We start from the raw sequence: 24,128 nt of genomic DNA on the forward strand, positions 1-24,128 counted from the left end.
TTTGTTTTGGTACAAAAACGTCTATAATTTAAGAGATGGAAAATGGAAAAGGTGCCAATGTTTCCCATTTATGATATTTATGACATCCTCAGCCAAAAAGCTTGGCGATGGAGAGGCTGAAGGGTCAAAACAAGGAAGACATCCCTAAGCCTAACAAACTCAAAAGCATCCTCAGCCACAAAGCTTGCAACAGCTCAAATAAAAACAAAATTTGAATTTGAGCTTCAGCTTGACCGTGCAACAACTCAAAGCAAAGGGCTTGATCTACAAAGCCCTCTGCTTTATGATCTCAGCATCTTCGCCATACAACAGACACACCCCACACTTCTCCGGAATGGGTCTGTAGGCGGAATATTTGTCTATGCTGAAGTCAACATAGACCTCAGTAACAAGTTCGTAAAATGCAGTGGGGATTTGAGCTGCCTCTACAACTTCAAAGACATTATACCACCATACAAACACCTCATGAGAATCTTGGAAACTGCTTCCAAACAGATAAGGATTATACAAACTATTTTTGATTTCATGGCTTTCCCCGTTACTAGCTTTGAAGCTGTACTTCCATCTAATCTTCATATACAATGGAGCATATGCAACAACAAGAGATAGAGCGAAACCCAAGAAATCTGTGCTAAACCAATCAGGAGGAAGCTGAATATTTATTGAAGATCCCTCACTTTGATGGCTGAACCAATTTGGAATGTCATACACCGGACATTTAAGGGCAACTAAACATCTCCCACAAAAACTTTCCTGTACCACAGATATGGACACCATAGTTATTAAACTCGTGAAATAAAAAGCAGCTGCTTCAACAGAAGTGAGTGAGACAGGAAGAGTGTGTGTGTGTGAGGTAGAGAGAGAGATAAAGAAAGAAAGAAAGAGATATAGAGACCTGAATCACATCATGCATAAAAAATTCATCATCTGAATCATATGATGCTCGTTCAATTTTTTCTTCTTTAAACTTTGATGATGCAGTTGCCATTCGCATAATTCTGAGCTGTGCATCAGCCATTATGTTGATTCGTGCATTCTGATCCAAATTTGGGCAACTAGAAAATATATGTTTCTCATGAAGCCTTCGAGAAAATCTATATTCGTCCCAACATTGTGTGAGTGCAGTGCTTGAACTTGACACTGTCTTCAGTGACGTGCAACCACCTGCTTCAAGACGTTGTAGCAATGGGGGGAGCTCTGGTAAAGATTCAAGGTTCTTGCAATCGCTTAGGCACAGGCAAGACAACTCAGCTGCTTGTTTGATGCTTCCAGGTATGCTCTTAATTTTGGCCTTGTTCAGATTTAACTCTTGTAATGAGGTTAAGCAAACGAGACCATCAGGGATTTCTTGTATACTGCAATAACTAAGGTTTAGTGCTTCCAAAGAGAGTAAACTGACTAAGTCTACTGAGACAGGAGGCAATTTCTTCAGTTCTGAACATCCATCAAACATGAGAGTTTTAAGGTTGCTCAAATTGTAGATGCTGTTTGGGACAACCTCAAGGTTCTTGCATACGTGGAGGTCTAATTTTCGAAGGGCAACTAGATTTCCAATTGATGGGGGTAGCTCTTTAACCGCTGTACCTGATAAATTTAGAGACTCCAGATGTTCCACGGGCTCCGAGACTTCTGGGAAGTATTGAAATTTAGAGCAGTGACTGAGATCAAGGCTCTTGAGGGATTTCAACCTCCAAATGTTCGTTGGGAGACTCACAAGGCTTTTGCAAGCTTCCAGTTTAATTATAGTGAGACTAGAGACAAACTCAATTGATGAGGGCAATTCTTTTATTGTTGTGCCCCTCAAATCTAGCACTGTTGTATTCCTGGGAAGCTCCGAAAACTCGCAAAGAGATACGCAACCCTCTAGACTAAAAGTACCCGAGACATTCAGCTTACAACTGCGGCTTGGAAGTCTCTCAAGGAATTTACAATTTGTAATATCAAAGTAAGTAATTCTTTTGTGAGACCAAACTGTTGATGGCAATTCCTTTATTGCTGTCTTAGATAAATCTAAGAATTCAACATTACATGGAATCTCAGGAAGATTTTTGAGATTTGTGCAGCCCCCAAGTTCAAGATAAGTAAGCTTGTCAAGTGTTTGAAAATACGAAGGAATTTCAACCAAACTTACACAACCACGAAGATCTATATGTACAATTTTCAGACTCCGAGAGAGATTTGGAACTTCAGTTAGATATTCGCAGAAACGAAGACTGATCACTTTTAAGTTGATAAGCTTCTGTAACAAATGAAAGAGGGTTGAAAATAATTAATAACTTATCTTGCATGTTATACAAAAACTAGGATAAGCATATATACCTGCTCTTCATTCCAAAGTTGCGACCCAGTAACTTGGCTGTATGGCAGACGAAGCTCAACAAGATTTACAGGAGAAAATTTGGATGGCAAGGATTGCAAAGGATATCTCTCCCAGTTAAGATAACTAAGATAATTGGGAAGATCAAGAGAACCAATTAATGTGTGGTGCTCAAGAAACCAAGAATAACCAACACGTAGCCATCTCAGTTGATACATCTTTCTAAAGTCTGCATCATTCAAGTTTAGATTTTCAATCTCAGACCAGTCAAAGGATATGGCTTGAACAGTTGCAGCTCTCTGACAATCAAGTGCAAAGTATAAAAAGTGAATTAATATACAAAAAGTTTAATCAAATGTGCATATAACATAATTAAATTACCTGGTTATTCAATACTTGATAGACATCCCTTGCTGTGAACAACCTATTGCGTTCTTCAATAGGTTGTTCGCAAACAATTGCCCTACCCATTTCTTGCACCAAATCATGCATCTCTATCCGTCCTTTTGAAATTGATATGAGAGACCTATCAATGAGAACTTTGATTCCGACTTCCCCACAGAAACCACGTCCATCTAATGACTCTTTTACATAATTCCTGATATAGCCTTTATGAAAGCATGCTATATCAAGAAATATCTCCTTCTCATTTTCTTCTAATCCATCGTAACTTACTCTCAACGCTTTCTTGATTTCTTCGCTTGGAAATCGTTTCAATTTATTCAGTTGATCTTCCCACTCTTGTTTGCTCTTGCAACCAAGGAATAAGGACCCCATAACTTTAAGAGCTAATGGAATGCCTTCAATATAATCTACCACCTTTCTTGACAACTCAGTGTAATCTGCTGTTAGAGACTTATTTCTGAAAGCATGCGAATGAAAGAGCTGAAGAGCTTCTTCGGAACTTAATCCCTCAACCTTGTATATCTTATCATGGTCAACTTTTTGCTCAAGTAGGCCTTTATCTCTAGCAGTTATAATGATTCGACTTCCTTGGCAAAACTGATCATGATGACCAACAAGAAATTCTAGTTGGCTTGGAGCATTCACATCATCAAGAACAATGAGCGCCTTTGTGCTGCTGAGCCTATATCGAGTAATAGGTGGTATAGAAGGAGTGTCGATGTTTAGATCTTTTTCCTTTAATATCTCACCAAGAAGTTTATTTCGCAACTGATTCAGTCCATCCGTTTGTTCTGATTTCTCCCTAACATTTGCAAGAAAACAATGAGCTTCAAATTTAGAGGACAACCTTAGAAATATAGCATCCGCAAGGGTGGTCTTGCCAATACCACCCATTCCCCAAATACCTACACAGCGAACACATGGTGAATCCAAGCACAATAACGACTCAATTTTCTCAATTTTCCCTTCAATTCCTACCAGGCCCCTTAAATCAATTGATGATTCGCGGTTCAATTTGGCCCAAATATCTTGGACAACTTTTTTAACTAAATTGGCCTCCAACCTGGCATATATAATTATAACGGACAAACAAACAAATTGTTAGTAAGTATACCGGCCTAATTAAATAGTCACAAGTAGAACTCAAAATATAAGTTACAGAACTAATTACTCTTTTTTTTCTGAATCATCAAACCCAGATAGACTGGCTGCTTCTGTCAATGCAGCCCTCCACTTGTGCACCTTGTCGATACTATCCCTGAAACATTTTTCAAGATGACGAAATGCAAGCGCATAACTTCCCTGTTGTTTCCGTACATTTGATGGACTGATGTCGTAAAAAATGGGTATAACCAACTGGCCATTTTTTTGCTTGCATTCTAGTATATGCACAAGTTCATCCAGACACCAAGTAGAAGAAGCATAGTTTTCTGAGAAAATGATTACCGAAATTGCTGATCTCTTGATTGCTTCGAGGAGGGCAGGCACAATTTCATCTCCTCTCACAAGCCTGTAATCTATGTAGGTTTCGATTTTCTTCCCACATAAAGCATGATAGAGATGGCTGGTAAAAGTACGGCGGGTATCCTTACCTCTAAAACTAATGAACACATCATACTTTTCTTGAAGAGGAGGGATATCAATATCAGCAGCAGTAACAGAAGAAGTAGAAGAAGAACAAGAAGAAGAACAAGAAGAAGAAGAGGAAGAAGATGTAAATGATCTGAAGCCCAAGTAGAACAGAGTCATGATGATGATGATGAAAACTAGAAAGCACCCAATGAACTCCATATCCCTCTCTTTCGTAAGTTTATGAGTATTTAGTTATAGAAAAAAGAGAATCTGATATTGGAGATGGAAGGGGTTAATTAAGTTGCACCTGAGGACCCATTTAAGCAAGAGACAAAGAGAGCTAGAAATAAGTTGCCACTGGCAGCTTGAGAGATTTGTGGCCTTTGTTGTTTAGAAAGAAAAGGAATAAAAAGCAGTTGCTGAGACTAGCTAGATCAGATTTTAGTTTTGCAATTGTTTGACTTGGCTATATGCACAAAGCTACAAAAGGATCCAGGAAAATCATTAGCCATGAAAAAGAAAAGTAAAATTACCTCCGAAGAATGGTACATGGGAGTGGCAACGCAATGACCCCCTCTTACACTCTCAGTGAAGGATTTTCCCCTTGTAAATTAGTGCATATAGTCAATTGTTGAGTGTTGTGACTTTCCTTACACATCAAGAATTCCTCTTAGAGATTGATGTTTACAAAATATGTGGGAATGGCTCACGGAAGAAGTGTTTAAGTTGGAATGATAATGAGAGTATGAAAGATGCCTCAAGACGTGTAGGATACGCAATCCTTCATACTTTATTTGCCCACACAACTTGCGTGGATATAATCAAATACAAAGTGATGTAGAACATATGCCCGAGTTGATCGAGGAACAGCTGGACAGGCCCGCACGTCGTCCCGCCAGCAAAGCCCAATTTGTGCAAGTATGGGCCCCGAGCTCAGAATCGGGCTTACCGTTTCGAAGAGAACAGCGTGATAAATGCAACTCACTGCTTTGCAATGATGTATGGGCTATTTTAGCCAAATTCTATAGTTTACTTTGACTTTTCAGCGTTTAAAGTTTTTAGAATATTTTCGGAAACTTTTATTATTTTCCTTTTTGTTTTCTAATTAGCTTTCTTAGCAAGTCTAGGGTTTCTCATTGGCTTTCCAAGCAAGTCTAAGGTTTCTCTTGTATAAAAGGAATGCGTTGGACATCTTATTTTCAATCAATATATTTGAGGTTTACTCAATTTCTCTGGTGGATTCTAGTTTGTTGGTGGATTCCAACATTGTTACTTGCAGGGTTATCCTTCGATCTCCCTATCCTTTATATCTCGCTGCATCAATAGGAGCAGATTTTGGCCTGACTCGAAGTGCCTCTAATGGCTCATCCAGACGAAGAAGATAGGACCCATGAAGAAGGGGAACCAATCACTCATGATGAATTCAATACAGCAATCAAAGGTTTACGTCAAATGATCCTAACCTTGGAAATCAAGCACGGCCAAACGAAGACAGAGGAAAAGACTGTCGTAACGAACGACGTCCCCAACGGCACCCTCGTCAAGAAGATAGCGATGAGGAGTCGGAGGAAGAAATTCATGACGATCATGCCTAACCCAACAACCAATGCCAAGAAGACTATCACATGAAGACTGAAATTCCATATTTCAATGGGCACTTACAAGTTGAGGATTTCTTGGATTGGCTTGTTGAAGTGGAGAGGTTTTTTGAACTTATGGAGGTTCTCGAGGTGAAGATGATGAAGCCAACTTTTCGTCTCAAAAGAAATGTTGCAGTATGGTGGGATCAATTACAGAAGACGCGCAAAAGGCAAGGCAAAGCTCCCTGTGCGAACTTGGTGACAAATGAAGCAATTAATGATGGATAGATTCCTCCCGGCAGACTTTAAGCAATATTTGTACCGCCTTACCATAATTGCATACAAGGCCATAGGACGGTGGCAGAGTATACATCTGAATTTTTGTGCCTTGCAAAACGTAATAGCCTAGATGAAACCGATGTCAAAAAGTGGCAAAGTACATGAATGGGCTCAAACCTTCCATCCAAGATCAAATTGGGTTGTAAAATTTCTGGACCATGCAATAGACCAATAGCATGGCCCTCAAGGCGGAGCTTATGGAGAATGAGAGATGATCGAGTTCTAGCAATTTTCAGAGAAATCTGCTGATTCACCTGTCCTTGCAAAAGACAAAAGTAAAGAAGTTGCAGAGGTTCCTGGGAATAATAATACTAACAAATGGCAAGGCACAAAGGGAGCAGCAGAATGCAGTAGCGGCACTGGGGATAATGTCATTTCCCGAGACCGAATCCATATGCAAAACCTTATGGAGATCACTATTATCGTTGCAGCAAACCGAGCCACAAATCCAATGATTGTCCTAATCATCGGCAAGTTAACTTGGCTGAAGTGAATGAGGATGATAATAAGGATCATGGTGCTAATGAAAAGTATGAATTAGCTTATTTCGCCTATGAGGAAGGCGACGAATTAATTAACCTAGTCTTGCACTGGGTGTTACTCGCACCAAGACAAGAGGAAGTGCAGCGGCATAAGATCTTTCAATCTCTTTGTACCGTCAATAACAAAGTATGCAGTTTAATTATCTATGGTGGCAGCTGCAAGAATCTCATATCCAAAAGCTTTGGGGATTATTTAAAGGTGCCAACAGAGAAGCATGAATCACCTTATTCCTTGAGATGAGTGAAGAGAGGCCCTTAGTTCAAGTGACAGAAGTTTGCAAGATACCGTTGTCCATTGGTAAGCATTGTAAGTCTGAGGTTCTTTGTAATATTATTGATATGGATGTTAGTCTTTTTTTTTTTGGGTAGACCTTAGCAGTTTGATACAGATGCCACTCATAAGGGACGTGATAACGTGTATGTTTTCAATTAGGGCTCTCATAAAATTGTTATGGCTCCCGTGAACGACTCTAGAAAACCAGCTGCAAATTTCAATTTCCTCACCATAGCTAGCAATGAACGTGACTGTTTAGAAGCCGTTAAAGATGCAGAAACAATTATTCATGTGGTGATGAAAGGGTTATTCGTTGTCGTACTGGAGAAAGCTGAACTCCTAAAAGAAGTGCAGAAAATTTTGCAAGGGTTTAAGGAGTTGATTGTTGACGACCTACCCAACCAAATACCTCTCATGAGGGATATCCAACATCAGATTGATTTGGTGTCCGGAGCAAGTCTCCTAAATCTACCACATTACCGCATGAGTCCTAAGGAGAATGACATTCTACGAGAGAAGATAGAAGAGTTGCAGCAAAAAAAGTTTATCCGTGAAAGCATGAGTCCTTGTGCAGTCCCAGTATTACTGGTGCCCAAGAAAGACAGAACATGGAGTGTGTGTGTTGATAGTAGGGCGATCAACAAAATTACTATCAAATATAGATTTTCAATACCATGGTTGGAAGACATTCTCGATGTGTTAGAGGATTCTAAGGTGTTTTCAAAGATAGACCTTCAAAGTGATTACCATCAAATTCCCATCAAGCCAGGTGATGAGTGGAAAACTGCGTTCAAAAGCAAGGATGGCTTGTACCAGTGGATAGTAATGTCTTTTGGTCTGTTGGTTTATCAAATGCGCCAAGCACTTTTATGTGCCTTATGAACCAGGTCCTTCGCGTTTTGGAGGAAAACCAACTTTTCCTCAACCGGAAAAAGTGTAATTTTTGCACCAATAAATTACTCTGTCTAGATTATGTTATTGGTGAGAATGGCGTTTAGGTGGATGACGAAAAGGTGCGAGCTATTAGTGATTGGCCTACCCCAAGAATAATAAGTGAGTTGAGAATCTTTCATGGGTTGGCTACCTTTTATTGAAGGTTTATTCTTGATTTTAGCACCATTACTGCAGCCATCATTGGGTGTTTAAAGGAAGGAAAGTTTTAGTAGGGTGATGAGCAAGAGAAGAGTTACGACCTAATTAAGCACAAGCTGTACACTGCCGCGGTCCTAGCCCTTCCTATTTTTAAGAAGAAATTCTAGGTCGAATGTGATGCAAGTGAGGTAGGAGTAGGTGCAGTTTTGTCTCAAGAGAAGAAACTAGTTGCCTTTTTCAGTGAGAAATTTAGTGAAGCTTGTCAAAAATAGAGTAATTATGAGCAAGAATTTTATGTAGTGATTCGTGCTTTGAAACAGTGGGAGCACTACTTAGTGCAACGAGAATTTGTACTCTATACAGCTCACCAGGCCCTAAAGTTCCTCAACAATCAGATATCCGTGAGCAAGATGCATATAAGGTGGAGTACTTTCCAGCATAAATTCCTTTTTGTGATTAAACATAAATCAGCTACCCTTAATCGTGTGACAGATGCTTTAAGCCGAAGAGCAAATATGCTAGTTCATGATTTACATGGAGACATCCTTGAAGGAGAAGCTAATTTGAGATTTACGTGGAGGCGGCCTGAATGGACACTTGGGAAGAGACAAAACAATTGCTGGCATGGAGGAGCGATCTTATTAGCCACAATTGAAAAAGAACGTGGGAAAGATCGTGCAAAAGTGCTACACTTGTTAAGTGTCTAAGAGTCAATCTCAAAACACTGGTCTTTACACGCATTTGCCTGTGCCTAATGATATTTGGCAGGACTTTTCAATGGATTTCGTGTTGGGACTCCTCCGTACACAAAGAAGAATGATTATGTTTTTGTTGTTATTGACAGATTCTCTAAAATGGCCCACTTCATTGCGTGCAAGAAAACGAATGATGCTGCTAGCATAGCCAAATTATTTTTCAGGGAGGTTGTTCGTTTTCATGGCATGCCCAAATTCATCACCTCTGATCGTGACACCAAGTTCCTCAGTCACTTCTGGGTTACTTTATGGAAGTTGTTTGGAACCACCCGTAATCGCAGCAGTACTGCACATCCTCAAATTGATAGGCAAACAGAAGTTACTAACAGAACTTTGGGTAGCATGATCCATAGCATTTGTGGAGATAAACTCAAACAGTGGGATAATGCACTACAACAAGTGGAGTTTACTTATAACAGCGTTGTTCACAATGCCACAAGAAAATCACATTTCGCTTTGGTTTACACTTCGATTCCTAACCATATGATTAATTTAGTGAAGTTACTCAAGGCCCATGGTGTAAGTACCGCAGCTAAGAATATGGCAGAAAATGTCCAAGCTGTGAAGAATGAGGTCATGGAGAGGTTGGAGAAAACCAATGCTAAATACAAAGCCGCCGCAGACAAACATAGATGAGTCAAGGTGTTCAATGAAGACGACTCCGTCATGGTCTATATGAAGAAGGAGAGGTTTCCAGTAGGTACGAATTGCAAGTTACAGCCTTGCAAATATGGTCCCTACAAGATTCTAAAGAAGATCAATGACAGTGCTTATGTTGTGGACTTGCCCCCATCCGTAGAGATTTCAAGCACTTTCAATGTTGCTGACCTGTATGCATTCCATGATGATGATCCGCTCTATCCTGAAGATAACTCGGGGTTGAGTTCTTTCGAAGTAGAAGGCATTGATGTAGAATATATGGTCGAGTTGATCAAGGAATAGTTGGACAGACATGCATGTCGTCACGCCAGCAAAGCCCAATTTGTGCAAGTATGGGCCCCGAGCTCAGAATCGGGCCCATGACCTACCGTTTAGAAGAGAACGGCGTGAAAAATGCAACTCACTAATTTGCAGTGAAGTATGGGCTATTTTAGCCAAATTCTATCGTTTGCTTTGACTTTTCAATGTTTAAAACTTTTAGAATATTTTGGGAAACTTTTATTATTTTTATTTTTGTTTTCTAATTAGCTTTCTTAGCAAGTCTAGGGTTTATCATTGGCTTTCCAAGAAAGTCTAGGGTTTCTCTTGTATAAAAGGAATGCGTTGGAGCATCATGAGATTATTCATCTTATTTTCAATCAATATATTTGAGGTTTATTCAATTTCTCTGGTGGAATCCAGTTTGTTGGTCGATTCTAACATTGTTACTTGTCGGGTTATCATTCAATCTCCCTATCCCTTATATCTCGCTACGTCACAAAGTCTGATTGATCAGTCTCTGCATGCAATTGCTCCTAAAAATTAAGACAATCTCTATCTTGCTTAATTACATTCTGATTGTTGAGGTGCAACTTAATCCTTCTTAGTTATATTGTTCTCACTTAGCAATTAGTCTCTCTGCAACTTCACTTACCATAGTAGACTAAAGCTTAGAATTGATGAAACGAGGAATTTAAGAATTTGAGAATAAGGAATCGGAATCCCCTAGTTGATCTGATTCTTAGTTTTGAGGGTATCTGATTAAGAATTTTACAATGGAACTCCCATGATTTTTTTATTCCATATGTGTAAATTTTATGCATGGGAAGTAAGGAATTGGAATCATTCCAATACACATGTGTTTAGAAGGAATTGGAATGATTTCAATGAAATCATATACGAGCATGTAATTCGGCCACTAGAAAAATTAAAGAAATTTAAACACAAAAATAATACGGATCATAGCGATATCCAACATGATGAACATCCAAAAGCAGAACTTTGTACGGAAAAAGCCTAAAGGGGGGGGCCTATTGTGTAATATGTTGTCACTCGCACTAGAATTGAATTCCCCCCATCAGGTAGGAACTGTTGGAATTTTAAAAATTTAACCATTTCGATTTATTTAATTATTTTGGCTGTTTTATTTTATATATTGTGGGGGTTATAAATATTTAATTTTCAGGTTTTATTTCTACACTGAATGCCTTAATTCTCTAGTTTAATGTGGTAAAAATTACATGTTATTAGATGCTTATAAAAGGCCACTCCTCCTTCACATTTGAACAACCACAATACACCATCAGAATATCACATACCACAATCACCACCACAATCTGATTCTCTCCTCTTCTACTTTTTATACTTTCTCTACTTATATTATTATTTTGGGCAACGGTTCAGTGACTTGGATACCTATATCCGTCTATGAACGTGTTCATAGCAGATCTTGAGCTTGTGTACAAGGGGTCATATCTTAGAGTCTTGTAAACTGCCAGTACATACACGTAAAGAGGCTACAAAGATTTTAGGACAGCGTCTTTGACATACTTCACCGTACCAAGCTCACCTTCTTAATTATAATTTATTTTGGTTTTACTTACCTATAAGTTTGTTTTTCTTCAGTATCATTGTACCTTAAAAGCTTTCCAGTTTGTTTATATGTTATTTATAATATAAAGGTTTTTGTATTTGGCTTTACGGAAAAGGAAAACTATATTTTTTTTTTATAACAATAGGAACTCCTACATTCCTGCCAATGACATTTGATAGTTAAACAACCTCTATAAGTAGGGACTCCTAAGGCTATGGCATAAACGGCTAGGACATGTAAATCTTTTGGTTACACGCAGCGATAGAATTTGTTTGTATCATAGGAAATATGTGTTGGATTTGTTGACATTAACAGGCATGCTAAGGTGTGCACCCGTAAACACTCCTATTGTACATAATCATCATCTAGCCATTTACCCTAACCAAGTACCAACAAACCAAGAAAGTTATCATAGACTAGTAGGAAAACTAATTTATTTGTCACATACTCGTCCTTGTCTTGCCTATGCAATTAGCATTGTTAGTCAGGTTATGCATTCACCCAGTGAAGAACATCAGGCAATGGTGATGCGTTATTTGAAGGGAGCTCCAGGAAAAGGTTAGATATTCAAAGGATTTACAGATGCAAATTTGGCTAGTAATATTACAAATAGACGTTCTACATCAAGCTACTTCACCTTTGTGGGAGGTAACCTGATTACATGGCGTAGTAAGAAGCAAAATGTAGTGGCACAATCTGCAACTTAGGCCAAGTATAAGAGTGTGGCCCAGGGAGTTTGTGAGCTTCTCTAGTTGAGAAATTTAATCACTGAAATTGGATTTCCACCGCAGTAAAGGAAATTATGGATCTCTATTATGATAATTAGGTAGCTCGAGAAATTTCAAACAATCCAATTGAACATGATAGAATTAAACACATTGAAGTGGATCGACAATTTATAAAGGAATAACTTGTTGGGAAGTTGATTGATATCCCACTTTTGAAATCTGAAGAACAGCTGGTAGATGTTTTGTGGACGCAATATCAGCAAAGGCGTTTTATAACTCACTTGTCAAGTTGGACATAAAAGATATTTATGCAAGAACTTGAGGGAGAGTGTTGGCGTGAGTCAAGGGACAATTAGAGTAGGAAATATATTTCTTATTTAATATGGAATCTTATTTTAGGATGTATTTATTTTATTCCTTGTATGATAAGTCCACTTGTACATCTTTATATTCACCTCCACAAAGAGAAGAATACAATACAAACAATTCAATCCCAAATTTTCCATTCAACTAGAGACACATCATACTTTTCGTTAAGGGGGGCAGCAAAAGGAAGAGAAGAAGAAGATGATGAATTCATATCCCTATCAAAAACCTGCGAATTCCTACAAGTCAAAACATGCATATTTGTATATATATATATATTCATAAATATGACACTAGGTCCAAATTAGCTGTATAACTGAGAATGAGAAATGAAGGACCAAAGGATCTCTCCACAAATAACGACCTTTTGAAAACATATATAATCATAAGAGAGAGCTAATAAGTTAGAGACAGTACCTCCAGATCAAGAAAGAAGCTGCAGAGTATTAATCGCCTTATCAGCAAATATTAAGAAAGAATAATAGTATGATTATGAAGACCTACGTTGCACCTCAGGATCGATTCAACGATGAGATCTAGAAAGGAGTGGTAGAGATTATAGCTATATCATGTTTTGGCAGTTGTGGTTGACTCTCTATGCATAAGCAGAACGGAAGAACAGTGAAAATTACAAACAGATCAAACAAAATAGGAAAAAGAAGAAGTAGCGAGTAATTTTCCAAGCCATCCGACTCTGACTAAGAAAAACTATATTACCAGCAAAAGCATCTCAGTCTGTCTTAACCACTTAATCTTCAAGCTCGTCTTTTTTTAGACAAGAGGAAAAAATCGAAACTTAAGTTTGGGTGGAGTGCAATTATCGCTGGAGTCTTTGTGCAGTTAATCACCTTATTAAATAAAGTCGCTGTGTATGATGGTAACAGATTTGCATAGGCCTTTATCAATGAGATATTTAGTCATATACCCATTTTTAGCATTAATAATATAGATAAACCTTATACCATTTAATGTTCGTTTGGCATTGCTTATTTGGGTGATAAGTGATTTTTTAAAAATTTTGAGAAGCCCAACCCGTTTGGTAAACTGTGAGAAAATTACTTATTGTTAAAAATTGCTGTGAGAGAAAGCTATAAGGGAAAGCAGCTAATGAGGTGCTTTCATTTTCTGATTATGCAGGAATCAGTTTCGAAGAGGCGCTGAATTTAATGATTATGCGGCAATCATTTTCTGATTATACTTAAAATCAATACCAACAACACTTTTAACAAAAATTTTACCAAACGCCAAACTGCTTTCTCTCACAGCAAATCTGACAGCAATTATTTTCAAACAAACCCAAAAAAATGATAGCTAACCCTATTGAATTTAATTTTGATTATTAAATTACTTTGATACCCTATTGAGTATTATTTTGAGTTTTTTTTATAAGGTTTTGGGGTTGAGCTTGTTTTAAGAAATTGATGGCAGTTTTGTAATTTATAAGAAGTTAAAAGCCTCTTTGTTATGTTGTAAATGAGTGTTGGGTGTGTTTCTAAAGTCCATTTCATATAGGGTATTTTTATAATTTAGGCCCCTATATTGAGTATAATAGTGAATTTCTCTTTATCAATTGATTAAATATTTATTTGCCTTCAAGTAAATTAGGAGTACTTTCATTAATGCAACAGAGTCCAACTTAAAATTCTAATGCATGTGATGTGAGGATGAAATGTTTGCTTGGAGACACAAATTTTTATTTTGGAGTACAAGTTGTTGGGAGGGTAGAGTTTACACAAATATTCATTGGGTGTCTCAATTTACATAAATCTTTTGATGCAACAAACTAATGGTCGAAAAACATAAATAATTTGACCTAAAAAAAACATAAATAGAACTTCAGTGGTATTTGGAAAGAAAAGTCTTCAACGTAAATAGAACTTTAGTCTTCAACGTATACAGATAAAAAGCAAGTAATAAAATTGGCTAAAGCTGATATGTTTTCCACTCTACAACAGAGTTTGAATTTTCCTCCAAGTAATTTAGATTAAATTAAAGTAGAATATTGCTTGCATAAAATAAATTTATTATTAAAAAAAACTGGACGCATGGATTATATGTAACTACCAAGTCATATTAAAGTAACTCTGTCACTTCCATTATTTACAAAATTGCCATCCAAAACTCCCAGACGAGCTATAATCGAATGGAAATAACTGAGTATTTTTTCTTTCCAATCTTATGTAAACGGGTTGGGCTGAAGGCTTAAAACATGAAAACTGGTTGACATAGCATTTTTGTCGAAACGAATTCTTCATCAAATTTGGTATTTTATTATATCATAACTTCACAAGATAACATTCAATAATAATAAACAAGAATAATTCATTTCGTGACAGTAACATAATGGAGGGTTGGAATTCTTCTCTCTCTCTCTCTCTCTCTCTCTCTCTCTCTCTCTCTCTCTCCCTTCAAATTTCAACCTCTTGTTTGGTTTGTGGTGTGGCTGTTGGAAAGGAAGTCTTCAACGTATCTTATCAAGTTAAGTTGATAAGATTCTGTAACAAATTAAAGAGAAATGACAAGAATTAATAACTTAACTTGTATAGTATTGCCACATGTTATACAAGAACTAAAATAAGCATATATACCTAGTCTTCATTCCAAAGTTGTGCCCCAGTAACTTGGCAGAAGGGCATATGAAGCTCTACAAGATTTTGAGCGGACAAGTTTGATGGCAAAGATTTCATAGGATATTTCAGCCATTAAAGGTAACTAAGTTTTCTACTTCTTGTATAATTGTATTAAAGCCCTATGTCATATAATTAGGCACTTTAGCGCTAGGTTATTGTAACGTGAGAAAGCTCTAAGGCATCAAATTGGGTTTGTTGAAGAAAAATATGAAACTCCCAACATAATTTCACCACCACTAATTAAATAATGGGGTTTTATTATTTTAGGTTCGACCCATTCGAGACGCGGTGTCTCTTAATTACAATCCCTTGCTTCAAGGGAACACCCTTTGATTTCATCATAAAGAAACATAACATGTGTGTTTGGTTTTGTTGCTGCCCCTAAGTTTGAACCTCAGGGTGCCTACATATCCCCTGCGAGAATCAAGCCACTCGTAGTTCAAAGAATTGCAATGAATAAATGACTCATTGCAAGGAAAATTTGATTTGAATTGTATTGAAAAGTGTTTGAGTAAATTTAGCTGAATAAACCAGGGATTCAATATGGAATTGTGTTTAGAGGCGAATTTGGTTAAGAATAAACCAGAGATTCTGTTCGGATTTAAGATTTGAAAATTCATCGGTAAGTGTGGCCCACTAATTAAGAATTTGTGTCTTTGAGACAATTTAGAAATATTGAAATTTTCATAGGTAGATGACCCATGGAAAAATTGGAGGGTTTTGTACCATTTTTCTTATTGTCAATGTCCAAGAAAAATAATGAGCAATTTTTATTAACCCACTAATTTTCTAAAACTGACATTTGCATTTGGAAAAGTATTTTGGAAAATTTGGTTACAATAAATCAAGGATTCAAATTTGGTTGCGGTTGCGTCTAGGAGGATGCTAGACTACCTACGTACCCTTGACGGGATCAATCCGACGTAGTTCCAAATTTAGAAATTAATGGGTAAGTGTGGCCCACTAATTTAAAATTTGTGTCTTTGAGACAGTTTTGAGATTTTAAGACTTTCATAGGTAAATGACCCATGAGAAAAATTGAAAATTAATGGGTAAGTGTGGCCCATTAATTGAGAATTTGTGTTTGAGAGATTTGAATTTAATCTCATTGAAATTTGCATGGGTAGATGACCCATGGGAAAAATTGAAAATTAATGGGTAAGTGTGGCCCACAAATTGAGAATTTGTGTTTGAGAGATTTCAATTTAGTCTCATTGAAATTTGCAAGGGTAGATGACCCATAGGAAAAATTGGATGGTTTTGTACCATTTTTCTTATTGTCAATGTCCAAGAAAAATAATGAGCAATTTTTATTAACCCACTTATTTTCTACAATTGACATTTGCATTTGGGAAAGTGTTTGGGCGAATTTGGTTAGAATAAACCATGGATTCAAATTTGGTTGCGGTTGCGTCTATTGGGATGCTAGACTGCATACGTACCCTTACGGGATCAAACCGACGTAATTCCAAATTTAGAAATTAATGGGTAAGTGTGGCCCACTAATTTAGAATTTGTGTCTTTTAGACATTTTTAAGATTTTAAGATTTTCATAAATAAATGACCCATGAGAAAAATTGAAAATTAATGGGTAAGTGAGGCCCACTAATTGAGAATTTGTATTTGAGAGATTTGAATTTAATCTCATTGAAATTTGCATGGGTAGATGACCCATGGGAAAAATTGGAAATTAATAGGTAAGTGTGGCCCACTAATTGAGAATTTGTGTTTGAGAGATTTGAATTTAATCTCATTGAAATTTGCATGGGTAGATGACTCCTGGGAAAAATTGGATGGTTTTGTACCATTTTTCTTATTGTCAATGTCCAAGAAAAATAATGAGCAATTTTGATGAACCCACTAATTTTCTACAATTGACATTTGCATTTGGGAAAGTGTTTGGGCGAATTTGGTTAGAATAAGTCATGGATTCAAATTTGGTTGCGGTTGTGTCTATTGGGATGCTAGACTGCCTACGTACCCTTGACGGGATCAAACCAACGTAGTTTCAAAGTTTGAAAATTAATTTGCATGGTTTTGTACCACTTGGGCTTGTGACATGGTTTTGTACCACTTGGGGTTTTGGCGTGGTTTTGTACTACTTGGGATTTGGCGTGGTTTTGTACCACTTGAGTTTTCACTTGACAATTTGAGAATTAATGGGAATTTTTGAAATTTAAGCCCATTAATCCATAATTTGCGAACTTGAGACTTTGCACCAATTGTTCGCCAACTGAATATTTAATGGACAAGTCCATTAGGCTTGAGACTTGTAATGAATGAGTCCATTGTATTTGAGGCTGTCAAGTCTTGGAATATCGGCTTGAAACTGTCTCATGTTGAGAGAGAGAGATGCACATCTGCTTTAACTGGTTCCAATTAATTTTGAATTGGATTATTGTCTTCATGGTAGACATCTGCTTGCTAGGCCTACTTGAGACCAGTGGCTTTGTTGGTCTCATATTTAACTGACATAGCGCAGCTTGGTGACAAAAACAAGTATGTGTTTACAGCAAACACATGTCCCATAATTTGATTAGGACACCCAAGCAAATTACTTGAACCAACTGCGTTCTCTTTGCTGGATTGGAACTCCCAAACCATTAAAGAAACAAACTCATCCAAATAGGATAAGAGAATTCATGCTTCTTAATACTTTTGCAGATGGCATTGGAGATTTGCTTTGTGGGTTAAAGACCCAAGCGTGGAGGACCTCCAGAGACGCTTTGTTTCATATGTATAATGCATCCTTAATTGGTGGTGAGTCAAAATGGTGCTCATCTCCTTGAATTGAAGCTGCCAGTTTCGTTTTTTAAGACTTTAGCTTGTGTTGCTTCAGAAACCTTTTTTTTTTGTTTGTTTTTCTTCTGTAGCGTCATAGCCCCAGAAATTGATTTCACATAAATTTGTTTCTGACCTGAAGAAGAGCAAAGCTTTATTCATTGGTCTCTTTTTCGGTGGCAGAGTTCTTGAATTTTGATTCAAGGCTTTGCTTTTGATTCAAAGCCAAAGGCCATCACTTGGTGGGCCTTCTTGGATTTTCAGCCAACAACATTAGCTTGTAAAATCCCTTCTTGATGGTGTTGAGGTGAGTCCTTGATTTCAAGGACATGTTAGCTTGCCGCATGCCAAAAGAAGTCCTCCTGCTTTGTTTCTTTGCTTTTTGGACTTTCATGTGGTGGCTTCCACCACATCCCTCTTCTATTTTTTCTTCTATTTTTCTCCTTCACAATGTAACTACCCGATCCTAAATAAATAAATAATTATTAATTAAACATGATAAAAGACCATTTTGTCCCTATAATATTTTATTAAGTTTAAAGTTGACTTTTCGACCGGGAAGAAATTTGGGAATTTCGACTGTACTGTTGCGTAGAGCACGGCGAGATGGGTTCATAGACACGTAGTGGGCTCGAATCAAAGTTGTAACGAGAGAGATACGATCAAAATACCCTCAGTGGCATAACCGTAATTTTGACAAAAAAGGTTTGATAAAATCTGGTTTATCTCTCTCTCTCTCTCTCTCTCTCTCCCTCTCCCCACGTGCAGCCCCCTCCCCCTTCATTTTTCTGCACAGCCGGTGGCTTCTCAAAGCCACCGCCTCCACCACAGCCAATGATCGGCCTCGAGACCGGTCTTGTTCGAACCGCCACTTCTCCCTCTTCCTTTCCCGACCAGCCCCACCCCTGGAAGCGCCGGATTCCATCGGAAAGAGCTCGAAATCGCGCTGGTTTTGACAGAAACTTCGCCGGCTTCGTTCTCCGTCGTCCGACCACCGTTTCCGACAAGTAAGGTATGCTTTCTCACCTATTTTTCGAGCTCTAGCTGATGGTTAGGTAGGATTTGGTCAATTTCTAGCCTAGGAGGTTCGATTTTCGATTTAGGGTTCTATCGGTTTTAGGATAGCGATTTCGGCCACTTCCGGCCATTTTTTGGGGTATGTCCAAGAACAAAAGTGACTCCAAATGGGATTTTACACCTAGGATAGGAAGCTTGGCCCTCGGTTTGGAGTTTTTCCGGCTACCAAAAATTACTCAAGGGGCCCACGCGCTGCCGGGGAGTGTGGCAGCGCGTGGTCCAGGTCATGGACAGGTTTTAGGTGCTAAAATGATCTCCTGGTCCTCACGAGCGTATAGGCATGCTCGAATTTCAATTCGAATGTCATTTGATCGTCGATCGAATATTGCATATTAAGCATTATCCGGGTTTGACATGTTCGGACCGTTGGATCGACTCCATTTCAATATATGTTGATCTAGGCATTCCTAGGATCATGTAGGAATTCACGGATTGTGGATCGGAGCCTTGTGTTTATAATAATCGTCTGATTGTGCGATCGCGAGCAATCCGACCGTCCGATCAGGACCAAACTTGCAGGACGTGTATCCTAAACTTTGTGGAACCCATCGAAACTTTCGGATAGTAAAACGGAGGTCATGGGCCCCGTAGGCCCGTTTGACCAAGTTTGGGTAGTTTGCCTTGGTTGACCGTGAGTCTTCAGAGGTAGTTTTACCTTCCTAGGAGGATTATAATGACCCTAGTAACAGATCTTGAGTGTTGTTGAGTTATGTTGATTATGTGGGACTAAGATATTAATTTATTGTTTTAAATTGGGGGATTATCGGATGCTATATTGTGGTTGAGGTTTATACAATATTGAAAATTAATATATATAGATATATATATATATATTAAAGATATAAAGATGTTTGATTACACTGTGTAAGTACCATCCTGTGATTGTTAGGTCTCACATGGCGTAGGATTTTCCGGCATTGAGAGAGACCCCATACGTGGTGTTGGATGTTCCGGCGTATGGGGAGATTTTGTGATTGTTAGGTCCCACGTGGCGTAGGATTTTCCAGCGTGAGGACAAACCCCATATGTGGCGTTGGATGTTCCGGCGTATGGGAAGATGATATGATTGTTAGGTCTCACGTGGCATAGGATTTTCCGGCGTTGAGACATACCCCATACGTAACGTTGGATGTTCCGGTGTATGGGGAGATTTTGTGATTGCTAGGTCCCACGTGGCGTAGGATTTTCTGACATGAGGACAGACCCCATACGTGGCGTTAGATGTTCCGGCGTATGGGGAGATGATATGATTGTTAGGTCACACGTGGCGTAGGATTTTCCGGCTTGTTGATAGACCCCATACGTGGCGTTGGATGTTCCGGCTTATGGGGAGATTTTGTGATTGTTAGGTCCTACGTGGCGTAGAATTTTCCGGCGTAAAGACAAACCCCATATGTGGCGTTGGATGTTCTGGCGTATGGAGAGATGATATAATGGTTAGATCTCACGTGGCATAGGATTTTTCGACGTGTTGACAAACCCCATACGTGGCTTTGGATGTTCCAGCGTATGGGGAGATTATGTGATTATTAGGTCTCACACGTGTCGTGGAATTCTTCCGGCGTGTGAGACAGGCCACATACGTGGCGTTGGATTTTCTGGTGTATGGAGAGATTATGTGATTTAATAGAGAGATGAAAAAAAGTATTGTATGTGGTTGGAATCAAGATTTAGTGAAATAACTACGTGTGACTTGATCCCTCAGTAAGGATATGTAGGCAGCCTAGGGTAGTGCCTAGGTACAACCACGGCTAAATTTACTTGGGTGGTTTTATTGAGATTGGTTATGACCTTGTCGTTAGTCCTGAAACTCAGTTGAAACCGAGGTTCGATTGAATAGTTGTTTCTACTCCTGTTTGGCTAAGGGAGGGCTATGCAAATGTGTTCAGGTCAATTAGGTATAAAACCCATTTTGGATTGTTGTACGAGTTGGGCTGAGGCCTTAAACTACTTGCGTTGTGTTAGGATGTTAAACCTCACAAGATGGAATTTGGGAGGTTATGTTATGTTGGTTACAGTGGGCATTCATAAAATTGTTGAATTCATTACCTTCATAGTTTAGAGTATTATTTGACTTAAGAGCATCGTTGATGGTTTTGCTTCGAATCATTTGGAGGCTGGAGGCCGTCTATGTGAATTGCATGTTGATATATTGTGCGTGCTGCCTGTTAGGATATTAAATTGTGAACTTTGTGCAGGTTGGAATTTGGGGAATGTTCAATTTATAAGAGAGACTCTGCCAAAATTTTGATAGAATGTCTCGTGCCTTTATTCCTTTTGAAAAAGGAAGTTATAGTTTCAGTAAGTGGGCCCGGCATCGGAGTGATGTCAGGAATTCCACAGGATTCGTCTCGGGTTCCAAAGAATTTGGGCCTGGTCCTGTCACACAAGTAGGGCTTTGTTTTTGTTGATGTGCAAGACATCAATTTCCAACCACAATGATGTGCTTGGTCGTGAGCTTCATACAGAGGCTTGCAATTACCCTTTGAGTAATTACATGAATTCCTCTTTTGCTCTAGACTCCGTGATGGAATCACCACATCATTGTCCATTCTTTCTTTGCTTTTTGCTTGCAGCCAAGTCAGACTTGGAGTTATAACTTTCCCTTGTGACGGGTTTGAGATGGTTTCCACCATCATATGAGATCAATCCTTACGGATAGTTTTGGGTGCTTTACACATCGTAGTGACTTGTTTTGGATGCTTTAAACATCACCAAAAGAGAGGCCTTGCAGTAGATTTGTGATGGTTTGCAAAAGTCCAGCAGGAGCCATGAGAGTATACCTTGCTCCGGTGTTGTTGCTTGCTTTCTCTGCATTGCGTGACTCCTCTCCTCCTGCAGCTGTTTCTCCCCTCATTCTCCCTCTTCTCCCAGCCATCTAGCCCTTTTTTATAGGCTTCGATGTGAGGAATTTGAGTTGAGTGAATAGCCACTTCTTAGCTGGGATGCTTATCTTTCAGTCTTTGATACTTGACAAACACTTATATTCTTTGATAAACTTGCAGGGAGGAATATTTCAATTCCATTCAAATACAAGTTTATGGTTGGCATTTTATTTCATTTCATTTCAAATGGGCAGCCACACAACCCCAACCACCCCCCTTCTTTTTGGTGAAAAATTCACACCTAACAGGGTTTGAGTCAAGGGTGAGAGAAAAGAGAGTTAGGGTTTGTGAGAGATCAAAGGGGGTTCTTCATTATAACCAAAGGGGTACTTTCATATTAGTGAATTTCTCGAGGATCATCAAGAGGACGTAGGCACAACGCTGAACCTCTATAAATTCTTATGTTCTTTATGTGCATGTTTACTTTTCGATTTGTGTGTGCTTTATCTTTACGTGACTTGTGTGTGATAGTTTCACAGTCCATCAACGACAAGGTCTTGAAGTGTTTCACTCAACACTTGTTGCTCTTGTATGTTCTGCTTGACATTACGTTGGGTCTTCTCATGAAGTATCATTTTGTCCAAAACAAAAAAGTTATTTGGCATAAAGAATTTAAAATAGTTACATGACCTGTGACAAAACGTACTTTAATGTTCTGCAAAACAATTCTAGATGGATGCAATTCAAGTCCAAATCACAAAGGGAAATTGTGTGCAATGAAAGTTAACTTTATTCTGTTTAGTTTAGATGAAAGTTGCAATTTGATCAGTTAAGGTATATAACTAATAAGAAAACTAAAATGAAAAAAATAAAAAAAGATTGTTACAGAAAGAAAAACCCATAAAACTTGCAAATATCGGTGTTATTAATAGTAGACCGCTGGCCCGTCTATCTGAATTTAACAAAGGGTAGTAATAACAAGGAAGCACAATGTACATAAAAGGCCTCAGTAGTTGAGCAGCAGCATCGGCATTCGAGTAATAGAATGGAGGCATAATATGGAGTCCTATTCAGATTCTGAAACTTGCAAATGAAGCCACTGGAACATCTTTCATTGTTTGTTTTTTCTTTTTCTCAGATGATTATTGCCGTAAGGCAGGAATGTTTATATGACAGGAGAGAAGGAAAAGAGGTTTAGGATCTTTTACAACTTCTTCAGGCGTTCTTTTTTGTACCTTTTTTTCTTTTTTGTTTCGAGGACATGTTCTATAATAGGCATGTAAATCTAACCGCGGCTCTGCTTTCTTCATCTCCAGTTCTCTGTCCCTCCTAAATTGGCTTGTTTTCCCTGATGGCTTTTAACAATTTAATACATTGAATGCAATGAAGAAATTTTCATGGCTTACATGGGTAGGAGAGGGCAAATTAAAATTATCTTGCATCTCATAAAATGAAAATTAAAATTTTCTTCTTCTACATTTTTGTGTTTTGAACAAGCGATATTGGTGAAGGAGAATTTAAACACATGACCTCAGTTAGAAGGATCAATGCTACAAATTCCTTTGCTTGATGATCTCAGCATCTTGGGCATACAACAGGCAGATTCCACACTTTACCACCTCCAACTCCGGAAAGGGTTTGCGGCGGTCTTGTTTCAGTGAGAAGTCAACAGAGGCCTCAGTGACTAGTTTGTAGAAGGCCGTGGGGATTTCAGCTCCCCCTACAACTTGAAAGACATTATTATACCACCACACAAACAACTCATGGGAATCAACTGAAGTCCTTACATACGGATACGGTCTATAAAAAGGATGGTTGATTTCGTGGCTTTCACCATTGCTAGTTTTGAAGTTGTACTTGCATCCAATGTCGAAGATGTACTTGTATCCACAGTCCAACCAGCCAGCATTATTGTTGATGTATACAACAACAGAAGGAGCAAAGCCCAAGAAATCTGTACGAAACCAATCGGGAGGAAGCTTGATGTTTATTGAAGATCCCTCATTTTGATGGCAGAACCAATTTGGAATTTCATACCCCGAACAGTTAATGGCAACAAAAGATCCCCAATAAAAATGTTCATGTACCATGGATGGTGATCATAGTTATTAAACTCATGGAAAAAAATAAAAAAAGCAGCTGCTTCAACAGAAGTGAGAGTGACAGAGAGTGTGTGCGTGAGGTCGAGAGAGAGACCTTCTTTAATTCATTTCTATTATCTGGTTCATATTCATCATAGGAATCACCTGAATCATATGATGCTTCTTCTTTAAACTTTGATGAGGCAGTTGCCATTCGCATACTTCTGAGCTGTGCATCAGCCATTATGTTGC

At 38.4% G+C, this 24,128-nt stretch overlaps 2 protein-coding genes across 2 annotated transcripts; both read right to left on the reverse strand.

Annotated features, from left to right (window-relative positions):
- LOC18793201 (protein SUPPRESSOR OF npr1-1, CONSTITUTIVE 1) lies at positions 265 to 4,513 on the reverse strand. Its single transcript, XM_020554017.1, has 5 exons — positions 3,894 to 4,513; positions 2,699 to 3,524; positions 2,320 to 2,616; positions 896 to 2,239; positions 265 to 753 (listed from the first exon to the last, which is right to left on the reverse strand). Exons 1-5 carry the CDS (start codon positions 4,511 to 4,513, stop codon positions 265 to 267), a joined length of 3,576 nt encoding a protein of 1,191 aa, XP_020409606.1.
- LOC109946788 lies at positions 22,448 to 24,128 on the reverse strand. Its single transcript, XM_020555610.1, has 2 exons — positions 24,042 to 24,128; positions 22,448 to 23,749 (listed from the first exon to the last, which is right to left on the reverse strand). Exons 1-2 carry the CDS (start codon positions 24,118 to 24,120, stop codon positions 23,346 to 23,348), a joined length of 483 nt encoding a protein of 160 aa, XP_020411199.1. The 5' UTR covers positions 24,121 to 24,128; the 3' UTR covers positions 22,448 to 23,345.

This window comes from Prunus persica, chromosome G1 (assembly GCF_000346465.2).
Source record: "Prunus persica cultivar Lovell chromosome G1, Prunus_persica_NCBIv2, whole genome shotgun sequence".
NCBI lineage: Eukaryota > Viridiplantae > Streptophyta > Magnoliopsida > Rosales > Rosaceae > Prunus > Prunus persica.